The 23,759-nt window shown below is 40.4% G+C and overlaps 1 protein-coding gene across 4 annotated transcripts; it reads left to right on the top strand.

Annotated features, from left to right (window-relative positions):
- The first annotated feature begins 77 nt into the window (after positions 1 to 77).
- epsti1 (epithelial stromal interaction 1) lies at positions 78 to 22,228 on the top strand. Of its 4 annotated transcripts, XM_085249022.1 has the most exons (11): positions 78 to 167; positions 292 to 626; positions 3,954 to 4,012; positions 4,098 to 4,181; positions 4,273 to 4,346; positions 4,593 to 4,676; positions 7,537 to 7,610; positions 9,375 to 9,453; positions 17,821 to 17,891; positions 18,287 to 18,444; positions 20,885 to 22,228. In XM_085249022.1, exons 2-11 carry the CDS (start codon positions 466 to 468, stop codon positions 21,028 to 21,030), a joined length of 990 nt encoding a protein of 329 aa, XP_085105148.1. In that variant the 5' UTR covers positions 78 to 167; positions 292 to 465; the 3' UTR covers positions 21,031 to 22,228. The 4 variants fall into 4 exon arrangements, 2 of the variants coding, with proteins under 2 accessions (XP_085105148.1, XP_085105147.1); XR_014888910.1 differs by lacking the exon at positions 20,885 to 22,228 and adding an exon at positions 13,516 to 13,871 and having other exon boundaries at positions 88 to 626; positions 15,750 to 17,891; positions 18,287 to 18,364; XM_085249021.1 differs by having other exon boundaries at positions 104 to 626.
- Positions 22,229 to 23,759: the final 1,531 nt, after the last annotated feature.

Raw genomic sequence — 23,759 nt, 5'->3', positions numbered from 1 at the left:
CGCGCCGCGCTCCCACAATGCATTGCGGCGTGACGTCAACTCCAAAGCCCATGTTATCGTCCCAGAATGCATTGTGTGCAAAAAAACCATGGCCGCTCTCACGGCTTCAAAATAGTTTTAAACAACGAAGATTTAATGAATGACAAAAAAACTGCAGTTATTCTCAAGTATGTTTTTTATGTAGTGGAGATAATTTGTAACATATTTAGAGTAACTTGTCATAATAGTCGGGGTTCCTTTTAAGAGGTCTTGAGAGGTCTTTTAAAATTCTCCTCTGCCATTTGTCCTCAGCAGATGGCGCTGTTGGTTAAAAAAAATCCTCCCACTCCGCTGTGCCCTCACGTCGCCTGACTACACTTGGAAAAGAAAACTGGGCTTAGAATAGAAACACATTAACTGGTGCCCGCAGACTAACTAGCTTCAGGCAGACATCTTCTCAGAGGTTGTCGGTGTGCAGGTTACACGATGGATTACGACCAAAGATACAAAAGGAACCAGGTAAACCCCGAGGAAAACCAAAACGCCAGACACCCGAGACAGATGACAGATGTGTCTGGACAGGATCAAACACTTCCAAATCCAAATGTTCACGGAAATCTACAAGTGCCAACTGGACAGCCACGGTAGTAAGTACAAAGTTTGTGTTGATAAAACAAAGAACTGAAAACTGAAAAACAAAGCAAAACACACACACACACACACATACACACAGAGAGAGAGCTCATGTTGTCATTTATAGATCCACAGAGGAGGCTGAATAAACCGCCTCTTATGTGCAAATTTCTTCATTGCCTAACATTTATTCTATTTGTGTTACATTTTATTTACTGGAGTAGATTTCTGTTTTCCTACAGAGCTGACTTTCACTTTCGTTTCACGGAATCGGAGAGTGAAACGTTGCCTTCAATGTTCGTGGTAAAGCACAGCTTCTATGTATACGAAGAAAGTATCTTTTATAAGCAGTTTTATAAGCATGTTGAGCAAAGTAAACAGGCATTTTATCAAAGTGCAGTCTGTAAAGATGTCTTGATTTTACTCAAGTAAACAGAAATCACATGAACATTAGAAAGGAAACAGATGATTTTAAAACCATAGCAGTGCAATTTACTTTGTCCCTTCAAAGCAGCATCATATTAGTTTCATTACCACATACTTTTGGATATTCTTAAACTGCTGGTGGTTTTGCTTTTGAGTGGCTTTTTGGCCATACGTAATATTTATCCTTTATTATTTTTTTTATGTTTTTTAAGACTTCAGTACAAAATTTCCTCAAATACAGAAATACAAAGAAAACAAGGGAAAAAATGATGGAATGCAAAATGATATCCCTTACATAACTACTGGAAATTTTCACTTGAATCGTTTTCAGCTAAATGTATGCAGTAAGTTTTTAGCTACTGCTGTGTAACCTAGCCTAACCAAACCTCAGACATGAACGAGAGACATAGAAATTAAGTCATGACAGCTCAGATGTTGCCCGGATTAACAAGGTGTTGAGGAACCAGGACACACTGATGAGAAGTGGGCTACTGGAACAAGAAGCCACAGCTGGGCAAGAGATGAAAATAGGGTGCTGTTGGAATGCTACTATGTAAGTTAATCCCAGCAGAAGAGGTTACATGAATAGAATGAGGGGACCTATGGAATCCTCAATACCCAGCATCCAGATTGACAGCGAAACAACTAGTAGCTCAGTGTTACAACATTGGGAAGAAGGAACTGCTCTCGTGGCTAGAAATTGACGAGGTACACCACAGAAATAGAAGGCAGGAAAATAAACCAGCTGTTCTCCACAGAACCATCCAAGGTGTACTCTCTTGCACAAGATCAACAGGACCCTAAGAGTCTTCTTATAGAACTCTAGTGTTGTTCGCCACATCCCCATTAAGGCCAACTTCAAGCCCAAAGCACAAATCACTGTCAAGTCGCGGGATCTAAAAAGTAGATGCACTCTTCCCACTACTGTTTTGCATAGGCCTGAATCCCTCAGTGAGGTCATTGACGAGACTGGCTACAGATACTGGCTGTATCCCAATTCAGGGTCTGCAGCCTTAAAGGCCGCCTTTTAAGGCTGATTACGTCACAGCGACGCGACGAAGGCTGTCCCAATTCAAAGGCTGCTCGAAATGCGGCCCTGAAATGCGTCCTTCATTTCCCTGAATTTTAAGGATGTGTAGACTTTGTGGCCCAACATATCCCAGAATGCATAGCGCAAAAAACGGCGGAAGAGGGGCGCACGAAGAGTAAACTTTTAAAAGTAAGTACTGAATATTATGTCACTTATTTATGTGCAAATGTTTAATAAAGAAGAACATTAAAACATTCCTGTTGGCCACATGTCAGCAAAGTTATGTGACATTAGCGACGTTTGTACTAACTTGGTTTTAAAGCCTTTACTTTAAAATATACGCCGTTCAATAGTCGACCTTAATCTTACAGAAAATTTGATTATTTTATGGATATTTAAAGTAAGCACTGAGACAAATTTACTAATGCCAACATATTAAAAGAACAATATTTGTCTCTTATATATAACACAGTTATATATACAGTGAAGATTTAAGGTGACAGGAAATATGAATAAATGCAGCTTGAATTTTTACTGCAGCTCAGTATTTGAAACAGTCATTCACTGCTGTAATAACTAATAATGATTGAAATGATAACTTTAATATTGGCCATATTGTATTTATATTAGTTAATACAATATGGCCAATATTACAAGTAAGATGACTTTAGTCTCATGAACAACATGAGCTAATTGTTATTTACTAGCTAATCTTAAAATGACTGTTCAGTACAGAAATGAAGCCCAATAATCATGATTCCACAGTCCCGTGGTCTCAGCCTCAGATACTTATCAAATCAAAGCTCATGTAGAAACAAACAAACAAATGAACAAAATATTTTTTCCTTCATTTCTGTCAAATAATGCTGTATGAAATGGTTCCAGCTGTTAGTGTCATGGTTGCTAGGCAACCTGGGCAGCGCCACGGAGGCTAGACCGTCCCATTTCAGAAACCTCGCACTTCCAGCCTTAGCGGCCTTTGAGTACGCGGCCCTTGTGGACCGTTAAGGCTGCGTACTTTAAGGCTGCAGACCCTGAATTGGGATACAGCCACTGTCAGCCACCTCCTCTACATGGATGACATCAAGCTGTATGCCAAGAGTTAACGAGATATCGATTCACTGATCCAAACCACCAGGACGACATCGGAATGTCATTCAGATTTGAGAAGTGTGGTCAGATAGTAACATAGAGAGTGAAGGTAGTCAGACTGGAGGTGATCGAACTACCAGAAGGCAACTATGCAGACAGCTACAAATACCTGGGATTCCCACATGCAAATGGGAACCACGAAAAGCAGCTAGGAAGCTGCAACCACCAAGTACCTGCAGAGGGTCAGGCAAGTCCTGAAGGCATCAGCTGAATGGTTAAAAACAAGATCCAGGCTATCAACACCTACATTCTGCCTGTGATCAGGTACCCTGCTGGGATAATAAGGCTGGCCAAAGGAGCCACTGACATTAAGACATCATCACTGTGTTCTGCATAGTGCTCATTACTCTGCAGTATACATTATTATTAGTATTAATAATAATAATTTCTAGACCAGTGTAGCATTGCAAATTGTACCACACTGATGAGAAAAAGATACTCAAACTGTACTTGGATATACCTTATTGACAATATTTTACCTATACTATTTTTTTAAATTTTTTTACATTATTTTAATAAAGCTTAAATGAAGTGTATGAATAAACTTAAACTACTGATCAAGTTAAATTAATTTGTTAGCGGAGGTGAAACTGCAACGTTTTCTAAATACTTTCAAAATACCTCATTATAAGTGAACAAAGGAAATATTCGACACCAGAAGCACTCAGTTTTTGCATTGTTCTTCTCCTGCCTTAATACCAACAGTCACACTGTGTCTCTGTCCTTGTTTCAGCTCAGATGGATACACCATTATCCCACCAAATGAATCTAAGCGAAACAAGATGAAAACAAGTAACTATGACACCAATTTGATCTTCATTTATTTGACATTTCTCTCCAAATGTATGAAATGAGAGGTCTGTTGTTGTTGCTGCAGTTGCTCAAAAAGAAGAAGAGGCTCTTAACAGATGGAAAGAAACACAGAGAGTCCCCTCTGTATGTGTGAATCCAGAGAGGCTTGGTAATCTGTCCTTACCCTCTACCTTCACCATTTCTATATTTATCTTCACATCCTCACTTACTGACATTTGGCATTCTGATCTTTTATCCAGGTGGTGATGTCACACTGGCTGAAGTCAGGCAAAAACAGCAAATAAATCATCAATCCATGAAACTGCAGAAGAAAGTACATGCCAAGTTATTCACTCTGGAAAGCATCCATTTATTTTCTGTGGAGCTTTACATATATCTAAATATTACAGCAAATTATTTACACATACCATTTTTGTCTGCTGCCATAAAAAAAAAAAAAAAAACAGACAGTGCATGAAAACATGCCATGTTTGAGATGCAGTAATACATTTCTACTTTAGCTCGCATCCTCTCCTGTTCATCCAAAAATAAAATATTTCATTTCAAATGCTCTTTCTAGATAAAAAAGGCTGAGGATGACAAGAGGAAGAGACAGGAAGAGGAGGAAAAGTTGCAGAAGATGAAAGCAATACAGAGGGAGAAGGTAAGCATAAAATCAAAACATCAAGCAGATTATTATCAGATTATTGTTGTAGTCTTTAGTTTACCATGTAAAGGTAACTGTTGCTGAATAATTGAATTAAATCAAGGGTATGTACTAGAGATGGACCGATCCGATATGTAATATCGATATGTAATATCGATATGTAATATCGGATCGGTTCGATACTGACCTAAATTACTGGATCGGATATCGGAGAGAAATAAAAAAAAAATCCATTAAATATCAAAAAAGCACCTCACAAAACTTGCGATATGGCGTAACTCGGCTCATAACCGTAGCACGTCGGAGCAGTATGCATCACGTGATAGAGCGGCTGTGGCGTGCGAGACCTGTTGTCTGGTTGAGCATTCGGAGCCTCGCTACCAAACCGGCATTTCATCTCCGAGGAAGTGATCCCAGAGAGAAGTAAAGCAAGTGTGTAAGTTCATCTCTGAATGTTTGTAAAGCATTCCAGCGTTAAGCTTAACAACAGATATATGGAGCGACTGCCTCTTCTCCCTCTCTCTCCTGCTCCTACTTCAATCATGAAACTGCTTAATGATCAGCTGATCACCTGATTCTGTCGCAGGTCTGTCTCTCTTGTTTGTTTATTGCCCACTTTGCACCAGAAAGAGGAAACCAGCGGCTGAACAACAGCAGCACGTTTAACCTTGATAAGCTGTTGTTAGAATTTATTTAATATTACTTTCTACTCGAGGATCTTTTTCTACGTAGCTGACGGCTGGTAACTGTGCAGGGGCGGATCTAGCAAAGTTTAGCCAGGGGGGCCGATAGGGCATTAACAGGGAAAAGGGGGCACAAAGACATACTTTTCTTTCTTATTCTCATTTAAAATGTCGAGCTTTTAATAAATAATTATCTGAATCTTACACACAAAGTTTTAATCTGATGTAAAATGTATAGAAGTCCATTACTGTATATAGTAACTGTTAAGTCTAATATACCCTAGTAAGCTATACTACTTTTTCCTTTGGGAAGGTACCATCTGTGCAGTCTGCAGTTCTGTTGAAGAAAGATGTTGAATCTATTTAATTATTCTTGAAAAATAATTTATTTCTGGGCATTTTTTTTCACACTGCACCAAATTAAAGTTGATTACGTCGATTAAGCATCATGAGGTGGGGGGTGGTTCCCTTTTTTTTTTTTTTTTTTTTTGCAGGGAGTTTTAGAACCCTATTAGTTAGGGTGCTTACTCTTTAAAATACCAGAATAGGGAGGATGGAGTAGGTCTAAGTTTATTAGATTGATCAGTATTGCTGAACTATGAAATATTTTGGATGCAGTGTATTTTTTTGCATACAGGTATAACAGAATAGCTTTAGTGTTTGTTTGTTTTTTAAACTTGAGTTTGAACTTATACAAAATGCAGCAAGATGTTTAAAAAAACAGTTTTGTTGTTTAAAAAACACACTATATCGGATTCATATCGGTATCGGCCGATATCCAAATTTATGCTATCGGTATCGGACATAAAAAAGTGGTATCGTGCCATCTCTAGTATGTACTAATGTCTTGTAGCAAACCATTTGTAATGCTTCAATGCTAAAAACAAAAGATCTGATGGATTTGATTAGAGTGAATACAAGGCTGAGGCCATTGTCTACAGTGGCACTGTATTTCCAGGTTAGCCTAAAACAACAGATGCAAACAGGTAAAACACAACACTGCACATTGTAAACTAGAGCAGGCAGCTAACAGCAAGAACTCGTATTCTTCTACCAAGGCTAATTCCATCCACATGTAAAAAGTGATTTCCTGGATCCAATCGTATCACCACCATAGTTATTCACTTCTAAGTAAGTCCAAACCCCATTTTTGGTGAAATTCCCATGCAAATCCTACTCACAGACATATAGCTAAATCAATCACATTTCCTCACCAGTGAGCATGACAAGTTACTTTTTATTACTGTTATGTTAGTGCTCAGAAGCTTATAAATCTACCCCATGGAACTAATTTTTCTTCCCTTAGTGAGGAGTAATATCATGCTTACCCTGCAGATGTCAGTAGAGACAAGCATCAACATGAGCTCTAGCGAGAGTTTCTCTCACACACACTTGGCACTAAAGCTATGTGAGAACTAACAGATTAATGGACTTTGGGGTTTTCAGCCCCCAAAGAAAAGCTCTTCACTCAGACGTATTCTACTCAATGTTTGGCCCTGCTGTCTTTCCAATAATGGTGATAGAGTAATGCGGAAGGCTGATTAATGGCAAAGACCAAGCCAGTATTCCACAGATCTTTGTCTGTTGTGCCATGACCTCTGTGACAACATAGAACAGAGTATCGGTAATCCAGCAAATAAATACATACATATAAAACAACATGCTGGGTCACAATACATTTCACCCCTGTCTCTGGACTCTCACCACCACCCTCTTTATCTTAAACAGCACACCATGTCCTATTTTACAGTAAGACCATGGTACGAGAAAATAAAGTCTGTGATGCCAGAAAAAGATCATTAAAATAGACAGTACTAGGAGGGATTTTCACCGATGTGACCAAAAATATTTATCACGATATACATTTGAAAATTTGCGATAACGATATAAATGACACTAGACAAAATACTTTACAACTCCACAACTTTATTAGTGCAAAAAAACCCCATCAATGTATTTTCACTTAAGCAAGCAGCTGTTTTTTGCATTAAAGTTATATAAAAATTTCCAGTGTTCGTGCCCAACAAGCATGACTAGCATGTGTATGCATGAATGTTACAGTCCATATAGCATGCTCTAATGTAATGGCTCCGTTAGTCACTTTGGTTAATGTCACTTGCACATTTGGGGGAAAGCAGGTTCGTGGCACGGCAACTGAGTGTGATGTATTGCAGGCTGAGCGTCTACAGGAGAAGGAGCGGCAGGAAGATCAGAGGAGGAGGGAGGAGTTTGAGCAGGACCGCCTCAGGTTAGCCCTGGATCGGGGTTGCTTGGGTTTCATTGCTGTTGCCTTCTGGTATTGTGTGCAGTGTTGTGTTCTGTCATGCTCTAACATGGATCTCTGTTAGTTATATTCAGCATCAGATGTCACAAGAGCAGGCGGAGTGCTGATATGTGTCTAATTTCCTATATGTGTCCCAGTAAAATATGACTTGTCATTGAGCATTCACCAAAGCAGCAGCTGATCTCAGTGGAATGAGCTGGTAGTTGCATAGATCCTATACAGAAGCCATAAACAGAACCTAATTTTAGTGAGGTAAAACTAAGTCTATGCTTTCGTTCATCTTATTATTAGTCGTAGTATCATTGTTATTATTATGATTATTTATTTGATTTGATTTTAAAAGCAATTTTTTGGTTGTAAGTTGAATTCTTAAATCCTTCTTCACATTAAAGTGCAGGACCATAACTAAATCATCATCAATGCAGCTGTGGTCTTCCCTGAAATTATGTCAGCATGCTGTCAATTCAATAATAAAAGTACAACTACAGTACAGTACAGCCCACCAGGTGGCCCCAGCCAACATTTTGGGAATCACTGCTCTAACCCATTCACTACTAGGTTATATCAATCAATGGTATTCTGCACTCTCAATGGTAGCAACTAAAATCACTTGTCTGGAAGTTGACCCAAAGGTTTATCTTGGGTCCCGCCCACTTCCTGCTGCCATTGGTTATTTGGCCCAAAGTTGCTTGAAGTTTCTGAATGTCATTCCCTTTCTATAGTCTCTGGTTGCCACGGCACTGGAAAACATTTGCATAGTTGATGCAGCTTAAGCGTTGAGCTGGAGAAAAACAACAGCCCTGTCAAATTCCACAAATTACAGTAGTACTTGTGGAGGGTATAATAGAGAAAGTGAAGAAAGTATCAAAATGTTTTTCAGCGTCTCCCAGCACACAAGCACAGACAGAGCATGCTTCTCATAACTACTAAATAAATATAAGCCAGTGGAAACCTTTGGCTTCATACCGGATTTAAACCCCAAAATTGCAGGTGAAAGTTCTGTGCCACCATAGTTTTAATGTAGTGTAATTTTTCTTTTTCTGAAAGGACTCTCTCTCTCAGACATCTTGAATTACAACATGCTGTAAGGTTTGCTCCACATACTTCCTAGCCTGACTTTAATATATATTTTCCTTTCAAAATATGTCTTACAAATTAAAGCCGAGAAAAAACAGAAACATTATTCCGTGCTCTCCAAAAAAAGTCATGAGATTTGATTAAATATAGACAGACTAATGATTCAGAGCGTCTACTGTAACTACAGCCCCTTCATTCCTTTTTGTCTGACCACTTTAAATCCATTACCCCAACAGCCACGATGTTACTGGAATATGATCCCTGGCTGACTCCCAAGGTAATTGCTTGTCAAGTGGCATCCCTGGTTTCCTTACAAGGTAAACAAAAACAGGAGACAGCAGACCAGTGTACAGAACTGAAGAAACAATGATGATATTTAGAAAAGGGGCTAATGGGTAGCAGAGCAGATGCTCTGTGCACAGTCGGGACAGTGTCACACGGGGACAAACAAACGTGGTCAGCCTTTGTCAGACTGTCAGCTTTTCAGGTCTGTGGAGTGTCTGCTGATTAAAATAATACTTAAGGCCTTATTATTTGTGTGTGTGTGTGTGTGTGTGTGTGTGTGTGTGTGTGTGTGTGTGTGTGTGTGTGTGTGTGTGTGTGACCATGTCTGCTGCACGACAGAAGAAATAAAGTGTTTATCTATTGCAGAACACAGGAGAGGTTTCTTCAGAATTTCGAGAGGAAAGCTTCATCAGCGTCCACCACTGCCATACGCACGTCATCCAGGGTAAGGTGGTGTCCAAATCATATATGTTTTGCTTACTCTGTGCAGCAGTGGGCCTATGCATGCATGTGCTCTATGCATCCTAGGAGTCAGTGCTAACTCTCATATGTGTGGCGTCAGAGAATCTGTGTGGTATTTTACACAAGTAGATCTACATTTGTAGACTGTTTTCTGAGTAAATACCCTTAGGTGCAGAATTTTCATCGTCTGAGGCCACACGGATATTAAACTATATCCCATGTAGGTCGGGTAGGGGTCGGGAGCTTACGTTTATCTACTGGTCATACATGGAGCACACACCGGTACAGTAAGATCACAGATGAGTAAAAGGAAAGAAAATACACCGATAAATATGCCAATGTTTTTGGGGGAGTTTCCTATTATTTTTTTTTGTTTTGTATGTATTTTTTATATTCTTGTTACTTGTCAGTATTGTCTTTCTACCTCTTTCAGCCTCTGTTGTTTTTAATGTCTGCTTCCTTTTGTCTTTACTCAGCCTCTCTTTCTCTCTGAATGTTGGTTTTCTTAGAAAGGAAGCGGTGGAAGGCTAGGAAAGTTCAAGGGACTTCCCAGAGTTCACACTGAGCAGAGACAGAGACACAACATGACATGACTGCAAGGTTTTCTGCAGAAGACAGAACAGGGTTGTATAACGTGTGCTGGAAGAAGTACACTCAACAAAAATATAAACGCAACACCTTTGTTACTGCTCCCATTCCCCATGGGATGGACGTAGAGACCTAAAATTCATTCCAGATACACAATATAACCATCCCTCCCAAACAGTGGTCACAAATCAGTCCAAATGTGTGGTAGTGGGCACATCTGCCATATTGAGATAATCCATCCCACCTCACAGGTGTGCCACATCAGGATGCTGATCTGACATCATGAGTAGTGCACAGGTGTACCTCAGACTGCCCACAACAAAAGGCCACCCTGGAATGTGCAGTTTTTTGCGCTATTGGGGGTCTGGGGACCCAGAACCGGTCAGTATCTGGTGTGACCACCATTTGCCTCATGCAGTGCAACACATTGTCGCATGGAGTCTATCAGATTGTCAATTGTGGCCTGTGGAATGTTGGTCCACTCCACTTCAATGGCTGTGCGAGGTTGTTGGATATTCGTGGGAACTGGTACACGCTGTCGTATACGCCGGTCAAGCACATCCCGAACATGCTCAATGGGTGACATGTCCGGTGAGTATGCTGGCCATGCAAGAACTGGGACATTCTCAGCTGCCATCTGCCCTGAACAATGTGAACCATGATTCATCCGTGAAGCGCACACCTCTCCAACGTGCCAGACGCCATCGAATGTGAGCATTTGCCCACACAAGTCTGTTACGGCGACGAGCTGGAGTCAGGTCAAGACCCCGATGAGGACGACGGGCATGCAGTTGAGCGTCCCTGAGACGGTTTCTGACAGTTTGTGCAGAAATTGTTTGGTTGTGCAAACCAATTGTTCCAGCAGCTGTCTGGGTGGCTGGTCTATCTTGGAGGTGAACCTGCTGGATGTGGAGGTCCTGGGCTGGTGTGGTTACACGAGGTCTGCGGTTGTGAGGCCGGTTGGATGTGCTGCCATATTCTCTGAAACGCCTGTGGAGACGGCTTATGGTTGAGAAATGAACATTCAATGCACGGGCGACAGATCTGGTTGACATTCCTGCTGTCAGCATGCCAGTTGCACGCTCCCTCATTGCTTGTGGCATCTGTGGCATTTTGCTGTGAGACAAAACTGCACATTCCAGGGTGGCCTTTTGTTGTGGGCAGTCTGAGGTACACCTGTGCACTACTCATGATGTCAGATCAGCATCCTGATGTCGCACACCTGTGAGGTGGGATGGATTATCTCAATATAGCAGATGTGCCCACTACCACACATTTGGACTGATTTGTGACCACTGTTTGGGAGGGATGGTTATATTGTGTATCTGGAATGAATTTTAGGTCTCTACGTCCATCCCATGGGAAATGGGAGCAGTAACAAAGGTGTTGCGTTTATATTTTTGTTGAGTGTATGTAGAGGGAAAAATAAAAACCAAAAAAACCTGTTCCTCCCTAACGGATCACTTGTCTTGTCAGTCTAATAATGTGAATGGAAAAGACAATCACTTAAATGGGGGTGTATAAAAATGGCAGATTAAAAAAAACATATTTACTTTGAAACATTGACTCCCCAAGTCGGCATTAGAAGATACAAAATTCAAAACTGAGGTTTAAAAAAGCTAAATTCTGAAATAAATGGTATAAAAAGTAATACATTTTCACTTATGTATAAATTCCGAGTCACTAAGAGAGGATAATTATACCAAAATTGCAAGTGTCCAAAAATTTATTAATTTATAAGACTGATGTAGTGGCTAAAAAAATTGCACAATAATAATGTCAGGTCATAAGATTGCACATCAAACTTTTAATGTAGCATCTGAGTATTGTGAGTAAACAGTAAAACGTGAAACAAATACAAAACAACATGTCAAAACTGTCTTTGTAAGTAAAGATCATTAAGTTAAAAAAATAGTGAAAAAATCCCAAACTTACATAAAAATATAATTTAAATCAATAATTCCATCCATGTATTTTTGAATGAATTCCATCTTTCCTCCATTTATGTGGTTCAAGTGTACCCCGCCTTTCGCCCGAGTACACTCTGAGCAGGTCACATGTGTGCCGCAAGGCTACTTAATTCAATACAAGATAGAAAAATAAAATTACCTTTCGACCACATAATTCTAAATGGTAATTATAAAATTATCCCATAATTATTCTACTTTGAAAATGTCCTCAGGCGATCATTTACTCTGGCTATAAATAACTCTAAATACCATTTCTCTTAATCATTGCAGGGGCAATGGCTTATTGTCTTACAACAAGTAGATGCTGTAAGCCTCTGAAAATTCAAGGCTATTTTTAGCTCAGAAAATCTGCTTTTATTGCAGAGTGTTGAAAGCTTCTGTCAGAAAGTAAAACATAGTGCTAATAACATGCGTGCTCTCCACCCGACCTATCAGTGATGTTACACAGGAGAAGAAGCGGGGAAATGTTTTCTTTTTTTTGTTTGTTTGTTTTTTTTTTAAACAGTTTTTATTCATTATCAAGAAAAGCATAAAACAGAACAAAGCAGACAAAAAAGAAAGAAAAGAAAAAAAACCCAAAGGGAATATATTAAAGTCATTATATACCTGTACAAATACACATATGGGGTAAAGAGGAGAGAGAGAAAAAACAAACAAAAAACAAACAAACATATTTTCGCTCAATTACCCACAGATTTAGAAAGAGAAAAAGATAAACTCCAAGAGTGAATTGTTGTCCTTTACGCTTACTTCCTATTTAACTGAGAACATCTTAATCGCAACCACCCCCCTCAACAGTTGGGACAAATCATTTGGCAAATAAGAAAGCAAAACATTGAGAAAGAGACCCTCATTTCCTCCTAAAATAGCAGCAGTTCTTTCATGAGGAATAACTTTGGAAATGTTTTCTTTGTGGGCTTCTCTCACTGTTTTACTTTCTCTCTGCCTCTTTTTGAATCTTGTAGAGCTGATGCAAATCTTTCACCAGGAAAATTAGTGGTGAGAGAGATTGGGGAAAGGAGACTGTAGGTCAGACCTTGGTGCAGAAAGACACAGAAAGCAGTTCTAGTGACAAAGGAGTCTCTATTTTAGGGTGGGATACACACAGAAACAAACAGACAGGATACATAGATGATAAATAGATGATTTGGTGCTGTCTGTGACAGTAGGGTCACAGACAGTACCAAAGCATCACCTCATCCTGGTGTTCTACTTTCTCATCTCACACAACCTTCTCCCATCATATCATGTCATCACCTCTTGTCTTTCCTGCTTTCTCCAATTTTTTCATTGTGTCTCCTACATTTCTCTTCTTTAGTTGTCTGTTTTTACCACTAGTTTCTTTCCTTTCCCTGTCTCATGTCTCATTCCACATCCTTTCCCATCTTCTCTGCTCCTGTGCTCTTGCTATGCTTCCCCCCCCCTCTCTTTTCTATTCTTTTCTTTTCCCTGCCTTTCCTCTCCTCTCTTTCTGCTGATACTCCCAGGCTTCAGCTCTTTCAGATCGACGTCACAGATTAAGAGATGAAAGCTTGCGGCCACAGAGCAGCAAAAGGCAAACTTCTTCATGTGGTTCTGACCAAGACCCTGGGAGCTGTTGTTCTTTCAGCATTGGCTCCATAAGTCACATTGCTCTCCCCTTCATATCCTCTATTTGTAGGCGGGTGCTTGTGTGTTTGGTGGGAGATTTGATACTAAGCTTTGATGCAGCAGAGGGCTGACACAGGTGGGCTGTGCTCCGTCTTCCCCTCACTGACCCATTAACTCTCCTGGGAAGAAAAACAGAGTAAAAACGAGTGAGATGAATGTGTTGAATTCATTTCTTGTCAGTAATTAAGCAAGCCTCCCTCTTCCCGCTCCTCCACAACCACCCACACATGCAGGGCCTTGGAGTGGGGGTATGTCACCAGGGTGCAGAGGAGGCTACCCCCCCCCCCCCCCCCCCGTCCCCTTCTGGCTGCCTCTGCCTCAATTTTATCCCACAACTTAGACATTCACATTATTCACACTCTCATTACACATACATATAGGATCTTGGGGGTGGGCACAATCACGGAGTCCAAATCACCATCAGGGTGTATACCTCACCCCTGACGTCGTTGCCCACCTCTCAATTTTAAATACACTTAGTCATTGAGGGTTAGCAGGAGGGACTATGCACTTACCTGCTGCTCCTTGGCAGGTAGCTCCATGCCCCCCTGGGTTTTAATTGCACCTTAGAACACATATGCATCAACACTACAATGAGCGGGTGGAGGGAGGTTTGGAGTCTTCTCCCACCCCCATTCTCTGCGGCCTGCTGGAGCGGGAGGGCTAGTAGGAGGAGTTGGCCGTCCGACTGCGGTCTGGGGTGTGGGGCCTCCCTGCTGCTGCGGAGTCGGGGTGGTCTGCCTCTCCCCACCGCAGGGAAAAGGGTAACACCACCTGGGTCTGGGTGCAATTCCCCCCTCCAGGGGCAAGGGTACCTAGACCCGGTTTGTAGAGTACGCTTGGGGAGTGTGATTGTGTGTACAGCGTCTCTTTATGTCTGTCTCCACGTTGGTTGAGTGTGGAGTGAGTGCATATGAGAGCATGAGGGTGGGAATGGATGTTTGTGTCTGTGTGTGCCTGTATGTCTGTGTCTATATGTCAGGTTGGGTATCAGACGCCACCTCTCTGGGGACACCTCAGGCCCTCCAAGGTTTGGAGGCCTATCTCCACCCACCACCACTTCCCCTGCCGGTGGCGGACTCCCTCAGGTGTCGGTGTGTTGGTGGTTCTTTGTGTCTGGGGGTGGGCGTCCGGGTACACACCGGCTCACTCCTTGGCGGCCGCTTGTCGGGGCCTGGGGCCTGGGGCTCGCTCGGGCCCCTTTGGAGGTGGGGTGCCCCCGGCCTCTCGGCCTAGGGCTCGGTCACTCAGGCGCAGCTGGGGGCCGGCGGAGCTCACGGGCGCGTCACTGCAACTCCCCCTGACTTCTGCTCCGCGGCTGCTGGGCGAGCCCTCATCTGAGACTCTCCTCAGCTCTTACTGGAACAGTGGCGCGGCTGCCCCTCTGTTGGTCTTCCATGGTCTCTTGTGTTCTGGGGGCCTCTGGATGTCTGGAGTTTTGATCTCCTCCATACCCGCTTCACACCCTGGAGGACGGGGCTGTGGCCCCCCCACACTCCCTAGCAGATCATTACATGGAGAAACCTTTGGAATGCAAACATGCTGATCCACACAGGTATGCACACATGGGTATTCACAGACGCGGACTAAAGCTTTCTTGGCTGCTGCCTCAAAGCACACTGTGCGCTGTCTATCTTGCGTGCTGCACAATATCGTTTATTACTTAGTAAATACTGATATCTATGACTAGCTAGTTTATTGTGATGGTGCTTTGTTTTCTCTATTATTATGTTGCTCTTTGTTGTTTGCTGTCTCCTCTGTTTGTTTTTGTTTGTTTGTTTGTTTGTTTTTTTTCTCCATACAGGTGACCCAGGAGTTTTTTTTTTTTTTTGTCTCTCTTCCCCCCCCCCTTCTCACCGTCTCTTCTCCCCTTTGGTTTTCTTTCTTTCTCTCCCCCTCTCTCTCTCATTCATTCCCCCTGTCCTATTTATTAAAAAAAAAAAAAAAAAAAAAAAAGACAAAGGATGAACTGAAGCTCTGCCATCACGTAATGTCGCATACTGCTGTTTCTGATGTCATTTAGAAAAAAAAAAAAAAAAAAAAAAAAAAAAAAAAAAGTAATTAAGCAAACTCCAGTGTAAACTCCTCCAGTGGTATAGTGGCTGATGTATTTGCTTGGCAAGAAAAGGGTGCTGCTTTGATTCTAGCCTTCTTTTAGGAAGGGCATCCAGTGTAAAACTCAATCTAAATCAAACTTACAACACCTTGACTCCTTTTTAGCCATTCTTTTGTAGATGTGCTGCTGTGCTTTGGGGTCATTGTCCTGTTGCATAACCCAATTTAAATTATTCTCACATTTGACTCTAAAATACTTGGGTATTCAGAGGAGTTCATGGTTGACCTGCTGCCCAGGTCACGCAGCTACAAAATGAATAATGCTCAAATCATCACCCTCCACCACTGTGCTGGACAGTTTTTATCAGGTGTGTGTGCTGATATGCTATGTTTAGTTTTCTCACAACATGGTGCTGTGCATTGTGGACACTCTCCACTTTTGTTTTGTCTGTCTGAAACACATTGTTCTGCAAATCTTGTGGGGCTTTTTTTTTTTTCAAAAGCAGCATTGCAAACCAAAGTGTAGGCAGTAGCAATTCCTTTTTAAAGAAGGAATTGTTGTAGAATTGTCACTGACATTTTTCCTAATTGGCATTGTGTTAACAAACAGTTGCTTGAGTGTGGTTATTAAATAGAAAGCACTTAGATGTAGAAAAAAAGTGTGTATGAGAATAGGTGAATGAGATATGTTGTATAAACAGCATGTCTCATATAAGAGCCAGTTATTTACTTCGGCTAACTATGATCAAATGCACCTAGCTGCGACTTACCCTCCTAATGCCTACGGTAGCAGTAAGTGTGGACTTTCTCACACAATGCTTCTGCATTTTGGCTTAGTTCTAAGGTTGTATTTACCTAATCTTAAAATCTGCCAATGGCCATACTAGCTTTATGATAATCTGATACATTAACCATTAGGATTTAAACAGAGTTTAAATTTCTACACCGTAAAAAAAAAAGTCCTAAAAAACAGTAATATTCTGGCAGCTGGGGCACCAAAATAATACCATAAAATAACAGCAAAGAACTTTCCCATGAAAATACGGTTATTTCAGTAATGACAATACAGTCTTTTTCAAGTACTTTTAAACATTAAATTAGGAACGATTTAATGTGATTGAACAATGAAATTACCTCTAAACAAGGTCAATGAATGCGGCAATATGAAAAATAATACTTAAATGTACAGAAATATACAGTTAACAGTTGGTTTAAATAATAATGGATTGCATTCATATAGCGCTTCATGAGACCCTCAAAGCGCTTTACAATTCCACTTCATAATTCCCCTCTGCCCATCACCAGTAGGTGGTAGGTGAAGCGTCTTGCCCAAGGACACAACGACCGAGCGTGTCTGAGCCGGGGCTCGAACCGGCAACCTTCCGATTACAAGGCGAACTGCCAACTCTTGAGCCACGATCGCCCAAAATAACAATAATAATTATTATTATTTGATGAAAAAAAAAGTTTATACGAATCATTTTATATATTTTTCCATAGCTTTACATTGGAATTTAACAGTTAAATCTTTCAAATAACAGACAAATATTTGTGAAATTATGATGCATTTGTGAATGTTTTTAACAATCTAAATATGCACATGTAAAGACAAATACATTTAAAAAACAAGAAAATTATGTTTTATTACATTTACAGTGATTTTACGTTAATTTACATTTGAAATGTAAAATCACTGTCTATTTATGTAAATTTAATGATATTCTAGAAGAACAGTACAAAACTGTAAAATACGCAGTAAACTACTTTTATATTACAATTTTTTTTACAGTGTAGAGAAGGTCTTGCTTATTTCAGCAAGATAACAACAAACCACATTTTGTATGTATTCCAACCGCACAGATCCATTTAAAATGATTTATTACAGCAGAACAACATAGTGGGAGTTGAGAAATTATCCTCACCTCAAAGAGGCACCATGAGGACAGCAGGAGGTGTTGTCAGTGGGAGAGAGGAATGTTTTGTTTTTTTTTCCATCTGTCAGACCTATGACCTTTACAATAATACAAATTCTTCAGTCTTAGCGGGCGGAAATTTGACATTTTCTTTTTTTCCCTTTTTTTTGTCAGAGCACAGATGTGGAGGGTAAACAGACAAAGGAATCAAGAAATCTGAGAGAAGTGCAGCTGGAACACAAGAGGTATGAAGACCCTTTATATCTTATATCTTATGTAAAGTTAACATAAAAGCACACAATTTGGAAGAAACGGTGCTGAGCCACTTGATGAAAGACTCACTCAATATTAAAAAAATGTTGAAACTAAATACAAACTACCCATGCAAGAATGCTCCCAGTAAGATTAATAGTGTGTTTTTGTTCATTCCTTTTGGAACAAAACCAGTGTAGACTGGCTGGGTTGATGGATGTTAAGTGGCTGCAACTTCCACTATATATTAGTGGGTACAGAAGTTTAAAAAGCTGTCAAACACTTCCCGCTCACTGACATTTGGAGCCTGCAGGCATGTGGAGTTGTAAAATAGAACATTTGCAAGTTTTATGTGAAGCATTTTGTTAAGTTCACTATGCTTTGACAGGGTGAACGCGGTCTTTTTGGACAAGCTTGAAGGTCAAGCCAGAGGAAGCGAGAGAGAGCCAAAATTCGAAAGTACTCAGGAGGCAGAAAGTCAAGCCCCGTTGTCACACCTGAAACCAGATCCAGAACAGAGCTGCTCCGGCTGGACAGAAGAAGCTGGTGAGCTTAGACTGGACCTGTAAATAACGCTCATTGTTCTGTTTCTCATGCCTTTTTTTTTTAGTCTGGCTCAGCACTGGTTAACCAAACCTAAATCGGACATTTGAGAAGACTTGCCCACCTCATCCTTTTTCAGTGGACTCTGACTGCCTGTTTAGTCTATGTTAGGTGTAGGTGCTTTACATGCTTCAAAAATGTAGGTAGGAAACTATGTGTGGTACGTTGTGATACTGTAGCTCCGGGCATTCAAAACCTGCTGAAACTAGTGCTTTTAGTAATGGGGAGCCGTAAATGTGTGTGTGTCTCTATACTGTAAGTGTGAGTAACAAAGTATTTTCCACTTCTGCCTGGCAGTTAGCACGGATGATGCCAAATATCAAACACATTTAAATGTGTGACTTAGCAGACAGGGCACTGAGAGGATCAAAGCTTGACGCACGCAAACTTCTACTGTTTGTTATTACGATTCTGGCAGTCTTCGAGGTAAATTCTCTACTTGCGCTGAAGCAAGGCAAGACTGACAGACTCTTGGCCTGGAGCCAGACAGATGTGCCAAGGGGCAATGCCGCCCTTATACAATTGTTCTGGATTGACACCTGACTGGATACAGATGCAGATATGAATAACTCGTGTTCACAGCAAACAAAAGAAAACAGACTACCTATTGCATTTGAACATGTTCACCAAATGTGCGTTCTTTTTCAAATTATTGTGGTTAAAAACATTTATATTGTTGTATTCCTAATATTTTTAACTATGATATATAGAGAGAAATGTATAATATTTTTAACGTATTTATTAATAAATAATACTCTCTGCAAATAGAAAGTGTACATATAATCTTTTAAAAAGTGAGTTACAACAGTGGGTGTCTGCAGCCCACTGTGAAACACGGTCGAGGCGCTTTCGTTGTTTGGGACTGCTTTTCAGCTAGTGGAGTTATGAACGCAGAAAATCTCATCAGATGGTCACACCCTAACTTTCTTTATTATTTGTTAGAGAATGTTATCCCATACAGAGTAACTATGTGGGATCATAATTTACAAAAAAAACCCCATAATGCTGTAAATAAATGAAATAATTAATTGAGACGTGGAGCTTTGAAACCATAAAGACATCAAGAAAATGTTTGTTGACATAACTCAGGCAACACGGCAGTTTTTCTCATATTACAATCGGACTTCGTAGGGTTTCAGATCAGGAGGCTATGTCCATGTTTTACATACAGTCTATGGACAACGCTGAGCACACGCCCATTTCAATAGTGTCATCTTTATTCAAACCTTCTGTGCCACTTTTCACCCCGTTGAAAGTAGTTTGCCTAGCGGTCCACTGGAGGGCACTCCTGAAACTCTCAGATTGACCTAATGCATGCCCTGTTGACCTCATATTCTGTTTTGAGTTAGACCACAGTGCACAGATGACAAAACTTGAACAAAGGACAAATAAGCTAAGATCTGTATTTGGTGTAATTGCTCTTGACAAAGGAAGGGCTAAGGATGTATTGGAATCTGGTATTGGTAGTAAACAGTGTCTTGTCCTACCACTCAGTTGCTTTTCATTCTTCGCTAATTGCTGTCTGAACACTAGCCACCAGCCCTATCTGCCAGCTAGCCCGATGATCATGTCTTTCCACTCTGCCGGAACCTGTTTGGGTGAAGGCCTCTCCTGTCCCTCACTATTTGCCAGCCCCACTCATCAAAGACCATCAACTAAAAAAAAACCCACCGCCTTTTTCTCGACCTCGCCGATGAATGGTTTGGCGAAAGTGTGCTTCTTCTTCGCTCTTGTTTTTATTGCCCAGTCCAATAATTTGTGGTGCAGACTGTGTTTTTACAGCAAATGATTAATTTAGGGAATGTCTGCAACCATTCATTGCTACAGATGGGAATGGAAACCAGCCTCGTGTAAGCTCTTACAATGTCACCATCAATGAGATTTATTAAAGAGAAGATCATTATATAAATTTTTTAGTCATGAATCTGCTATGTTTAACAATGATAATGCCCTATTATTACTGTGATAATCGGCGTCATCATACCCCAGCAGCATCATAATGAACGATGGGGGACTCGAGAGGAATAGTTGCTAAAGTTATCAGACAGGAGAGTCTCTATGCTGCCTGAAAGAAATGACTGTAAACATTGGAATCCCCCTTTCCTTTGTTTGACTATATTATTAACAAAATATCTAAGAAAATCAAGATTTTGGGGATTGGCTCTAGAGCGTTTGGTAACCAATCATGTGTACAAATGTTCTGCAAAACAGATCGTGCTAGCTGAAAAAGAAAATATGAAAACATGGTATGATAAGGCCTCCAGCTATACATGAGAAGGAAAGAAAGTATATTTCAGGACAATCAAGGAGCCCTCTTTCCACAGGGGTCTCAAGAGAACAACAAATTAAACTTTATGTGTATTCTTTCCTGTGTGTTTTCCAGACCCACAGGCTGAGTATGACCAGGCCCTGATGAAGCTCATCAAGAGCTTTCCAAACTGTGACAGAGACTTCCTAGAGGACATCTTTACCCAGTGTAACAGGGATTATGAGGAGGCGTCCACACTACTTATCAGCACACTGAGTTGAACTTCATGTATTATAATTTTTTTCCCCATAAACACAACAATTTACAACAGCTCCTACAGGCATCTAGAGAGAAAAGAGTTAATGAAGGAGCTGTTTGTCCTTAATTTTCTGTTTAACACTGTAGGCCATAGGCCAAATAAGCATGTTTACTCAGGGTGCAGATGGTAGAGAATTGGCAAAGACAAAGTTTATCTACTTTGATGGTAGATCAGTATACAAAGCAGAGCTGACTACAATGCATTAGACTCCTTTGAAAACATACCTACATGATATGTGCTCTATGGGATCTGTTTTTGGTTATGCTATTAATCACTGAGTGTTTGGTGTTGTGTATCTGTCTGCATTCAGTAGTGAGTCATGTTGTGGTTTTGTCTTGACATCGAGTAGAATTGATGCTCGTTTTCACCAGTTTGGTTAAAGGTCATCGCAATGACTCAAAATCTTCAGCTCATATTTGGAGCTCTTGATTAAATCAGTGTGTGCAAATGGAAGAAAGCACTAGCAACATGCATGATGCTTTTTGTTCTCTTTTATAATTAAAGTTGTGTGTAATGTATCTATAGAAAAAATTTTTTTAAGTATGTCATTTTTGACTTTAGAAAATTGTTCTGCCACGTTGTGCCAGTCGGGACAGAAACGTTCTAACAGGCACATACAAAAATGACATTTTTCCAAAGAAGTCCAGTTATTCTTTCTTGAAAACAAGGTTTTTTGTAGAAAGCCTTTTTGTTATTAGTTTCAGTTCAAAGTCAAAGTTGTTTTTAGGGGGCTGCAGGGAAACACTGTTTGGTTGAATGTTCATCACTGTTTATATTCATGTGTTGTAGCCATTTAATCCCTTTGCTTCTCATCACTGTGTTACACAGTGGGCAGTGAGCTGCTGCTGGTGCAGTAAAATTTAACCTCATAACATCAATGAACTGGACAGCACAGGTGGTTATCACCTGGTGGTGGCAACAAAAGAACAAAGGGCGTTGCTCTCAACACGAGGGGCTGAAAATCCCCTTTTACTAAAGCATGAAGTCATGAGGAGTGCTACAGAGTCATCCGGGAAATGTCTTCCCTTTGGAGAACACCAAGAAATCACATATTATTGCAGCAGTTTTACACTTAGTCATAAAGGTGATGCATTTAAATTTCAGTGAAAAATATTTACTGTGTGGTATACCCCTAAATAAACTCATCTATTTAAATCAAAGTCAGTACATTTTCATTTCTGTGTAGACAGATATTACAGTTTTGTATTGTGCATTTCAGTAGTATATCAAAAAAGATCACAGAGACATAGAGCAGAAAGCTGCTCATATTCTAATTTATTTACTGCTAGCAAGTGAGCTAGCAGTCACACATTCCTTTGCTGGTACAATTGTCATAGTAAGAATATCAAATCATGGCAAGGCTCATTGGCTAATGACTTGTTACTGACAAGTCATTAGCCAATGAGCAAGTGTAATATACCATTGATAATCCTCCTTTTTGAAAGGACAGATTTTATTTTTATTCAATATGATTCAAAATAAGTGACCAAGATATAAACTTAACAGCAAAGTGTTTACAGAGGTAAGGAAAGAAGACCTTTTTTTTGCAACCATAGCTATTGCCCTGTGGATTTCAGGAAGAATGCAAGTTTCAGGCTCTTCTGCACTGGCCTAATTTTTTCCAACCAGGTAGCTATGGTCATGTTTTTTCACTGTCTATGCAAGCAGCTCAAGCAAACAACAGATCCCCAGATCAGTTCAGCAGCAGGTGAGTTCAGATGACCCCATTCAAAGTGAATACGAATTGAGAGTGTTGAAGCCTGAAATGCATCCACGTAAATCCTGCCTAAGCATCATTATATTTGCTTCATTCTCTCCAGGCAGCTCCAGCATTTAAACCACACAGGGTATTTCCAGTTGTGTGAATGCTGCATTGCAGTACGCATATTTATAAATAGAAAGAAATATGCTCTGCCTAAAATGTATTATTTAATTAACAAAACGTTATAATTCACGTGTAGAACCACAAAAAATTGCAACCACTCGATCATATTTTTTATTTAATCCCAAAATCGGGTGGGGAATGATGAGGTTAGATCATAATGTGCAGCAGTCACAAATACAGTAAGAGAAAATGTTTTTGGAAAGCCTTGAGGCCTTTTGAGTGTATCACTATCAAGAAAACAGGAAAAATCTTGAAATGAACTGGGTATGTACGTGTCTGTGTGGGTGAGAGGTGGGGAAACACCACTTATATGTTGCTTAATCAATACAGTTCAGTGAACATCTGGGAGCTGATGAGACACTGGTGTGGGAAGGTATCGGGTGATGTCTCCTCAGGCTGTGTGGATCTCTTACGGGACTGTTCGCTCACATCAAATGTAAACAGCAGAGAGCAGATCATAGCAGTACGTTTACAGTTACAGTTATGTTTTCTAGACCAAAACATAAAATAGATGGATGTGGAATGATTTGTTTTACTTTGGAAAGTAATAAATCAGTCAACCTGCTGCTTGGAAAAGAAACTGGATGTTTTTTTCTGAGTTGCAGGGTCGTGCACTTTATGATATCATATATAGGGAAACATTGGGTATTGGGCAATCTTTGTGTCTGCTGCAATGAATTAATGTCTGTGTAAGACTGGCCTCTTGAGAAAGAAAAAAAAAGGCAGCGGCATTAGTCATTGGTTCAGACAGCTGAAAACAACTGTGTCTATATTCAGTGCCAAAGCAGAAGGTAGCGTGACTTTTA

Source organism: Mchenga conophoros, linkage group LG16 (assembly GCF_057382185.1).
Source record: "Mchenga conophoros isolate Kocher_MC1m ecotype Shallow Benthic linkage group LG16, M_conophoros_male_GT1.1, whole genome shotgun sequence".
NCBI lineage: Eukaryota > Metazoa > Chordata > Actinopteri > Cichliformes > Cichlidae > Mchenga > Mchenga conophoros.
The sequence above is the reverse complement of the archived record's forward strand: the minus strand, read 5'-3'. Positions and strand labels throughout refer to the sequence as shown.

Excerpts from the sequence above, each read along its gene's own strand:
- epsti1 (XM_085249022.1), top strand. The coding sequence starts at position 466 with ATGGATTACGACCAAAGATACAAAAGGAACCAGGTAAACCCCGAGGAA. Across the intron at positions 4,182-4,272 it reads TGTGAATCCAGAGAGGCTTG|GTGGTGATGTCACACTGGCT; the intron begins GTAATCTGTCCT and ends TCTTTTATCCAG. Across the intron at positions 17,892-18,286 it reads GTGCAGCTGGAACACAAGAG|GGTGAACGCGGTCTTTTTGG; the intron begins GTATGAAGACCC and ends ATGCTTTGACAG.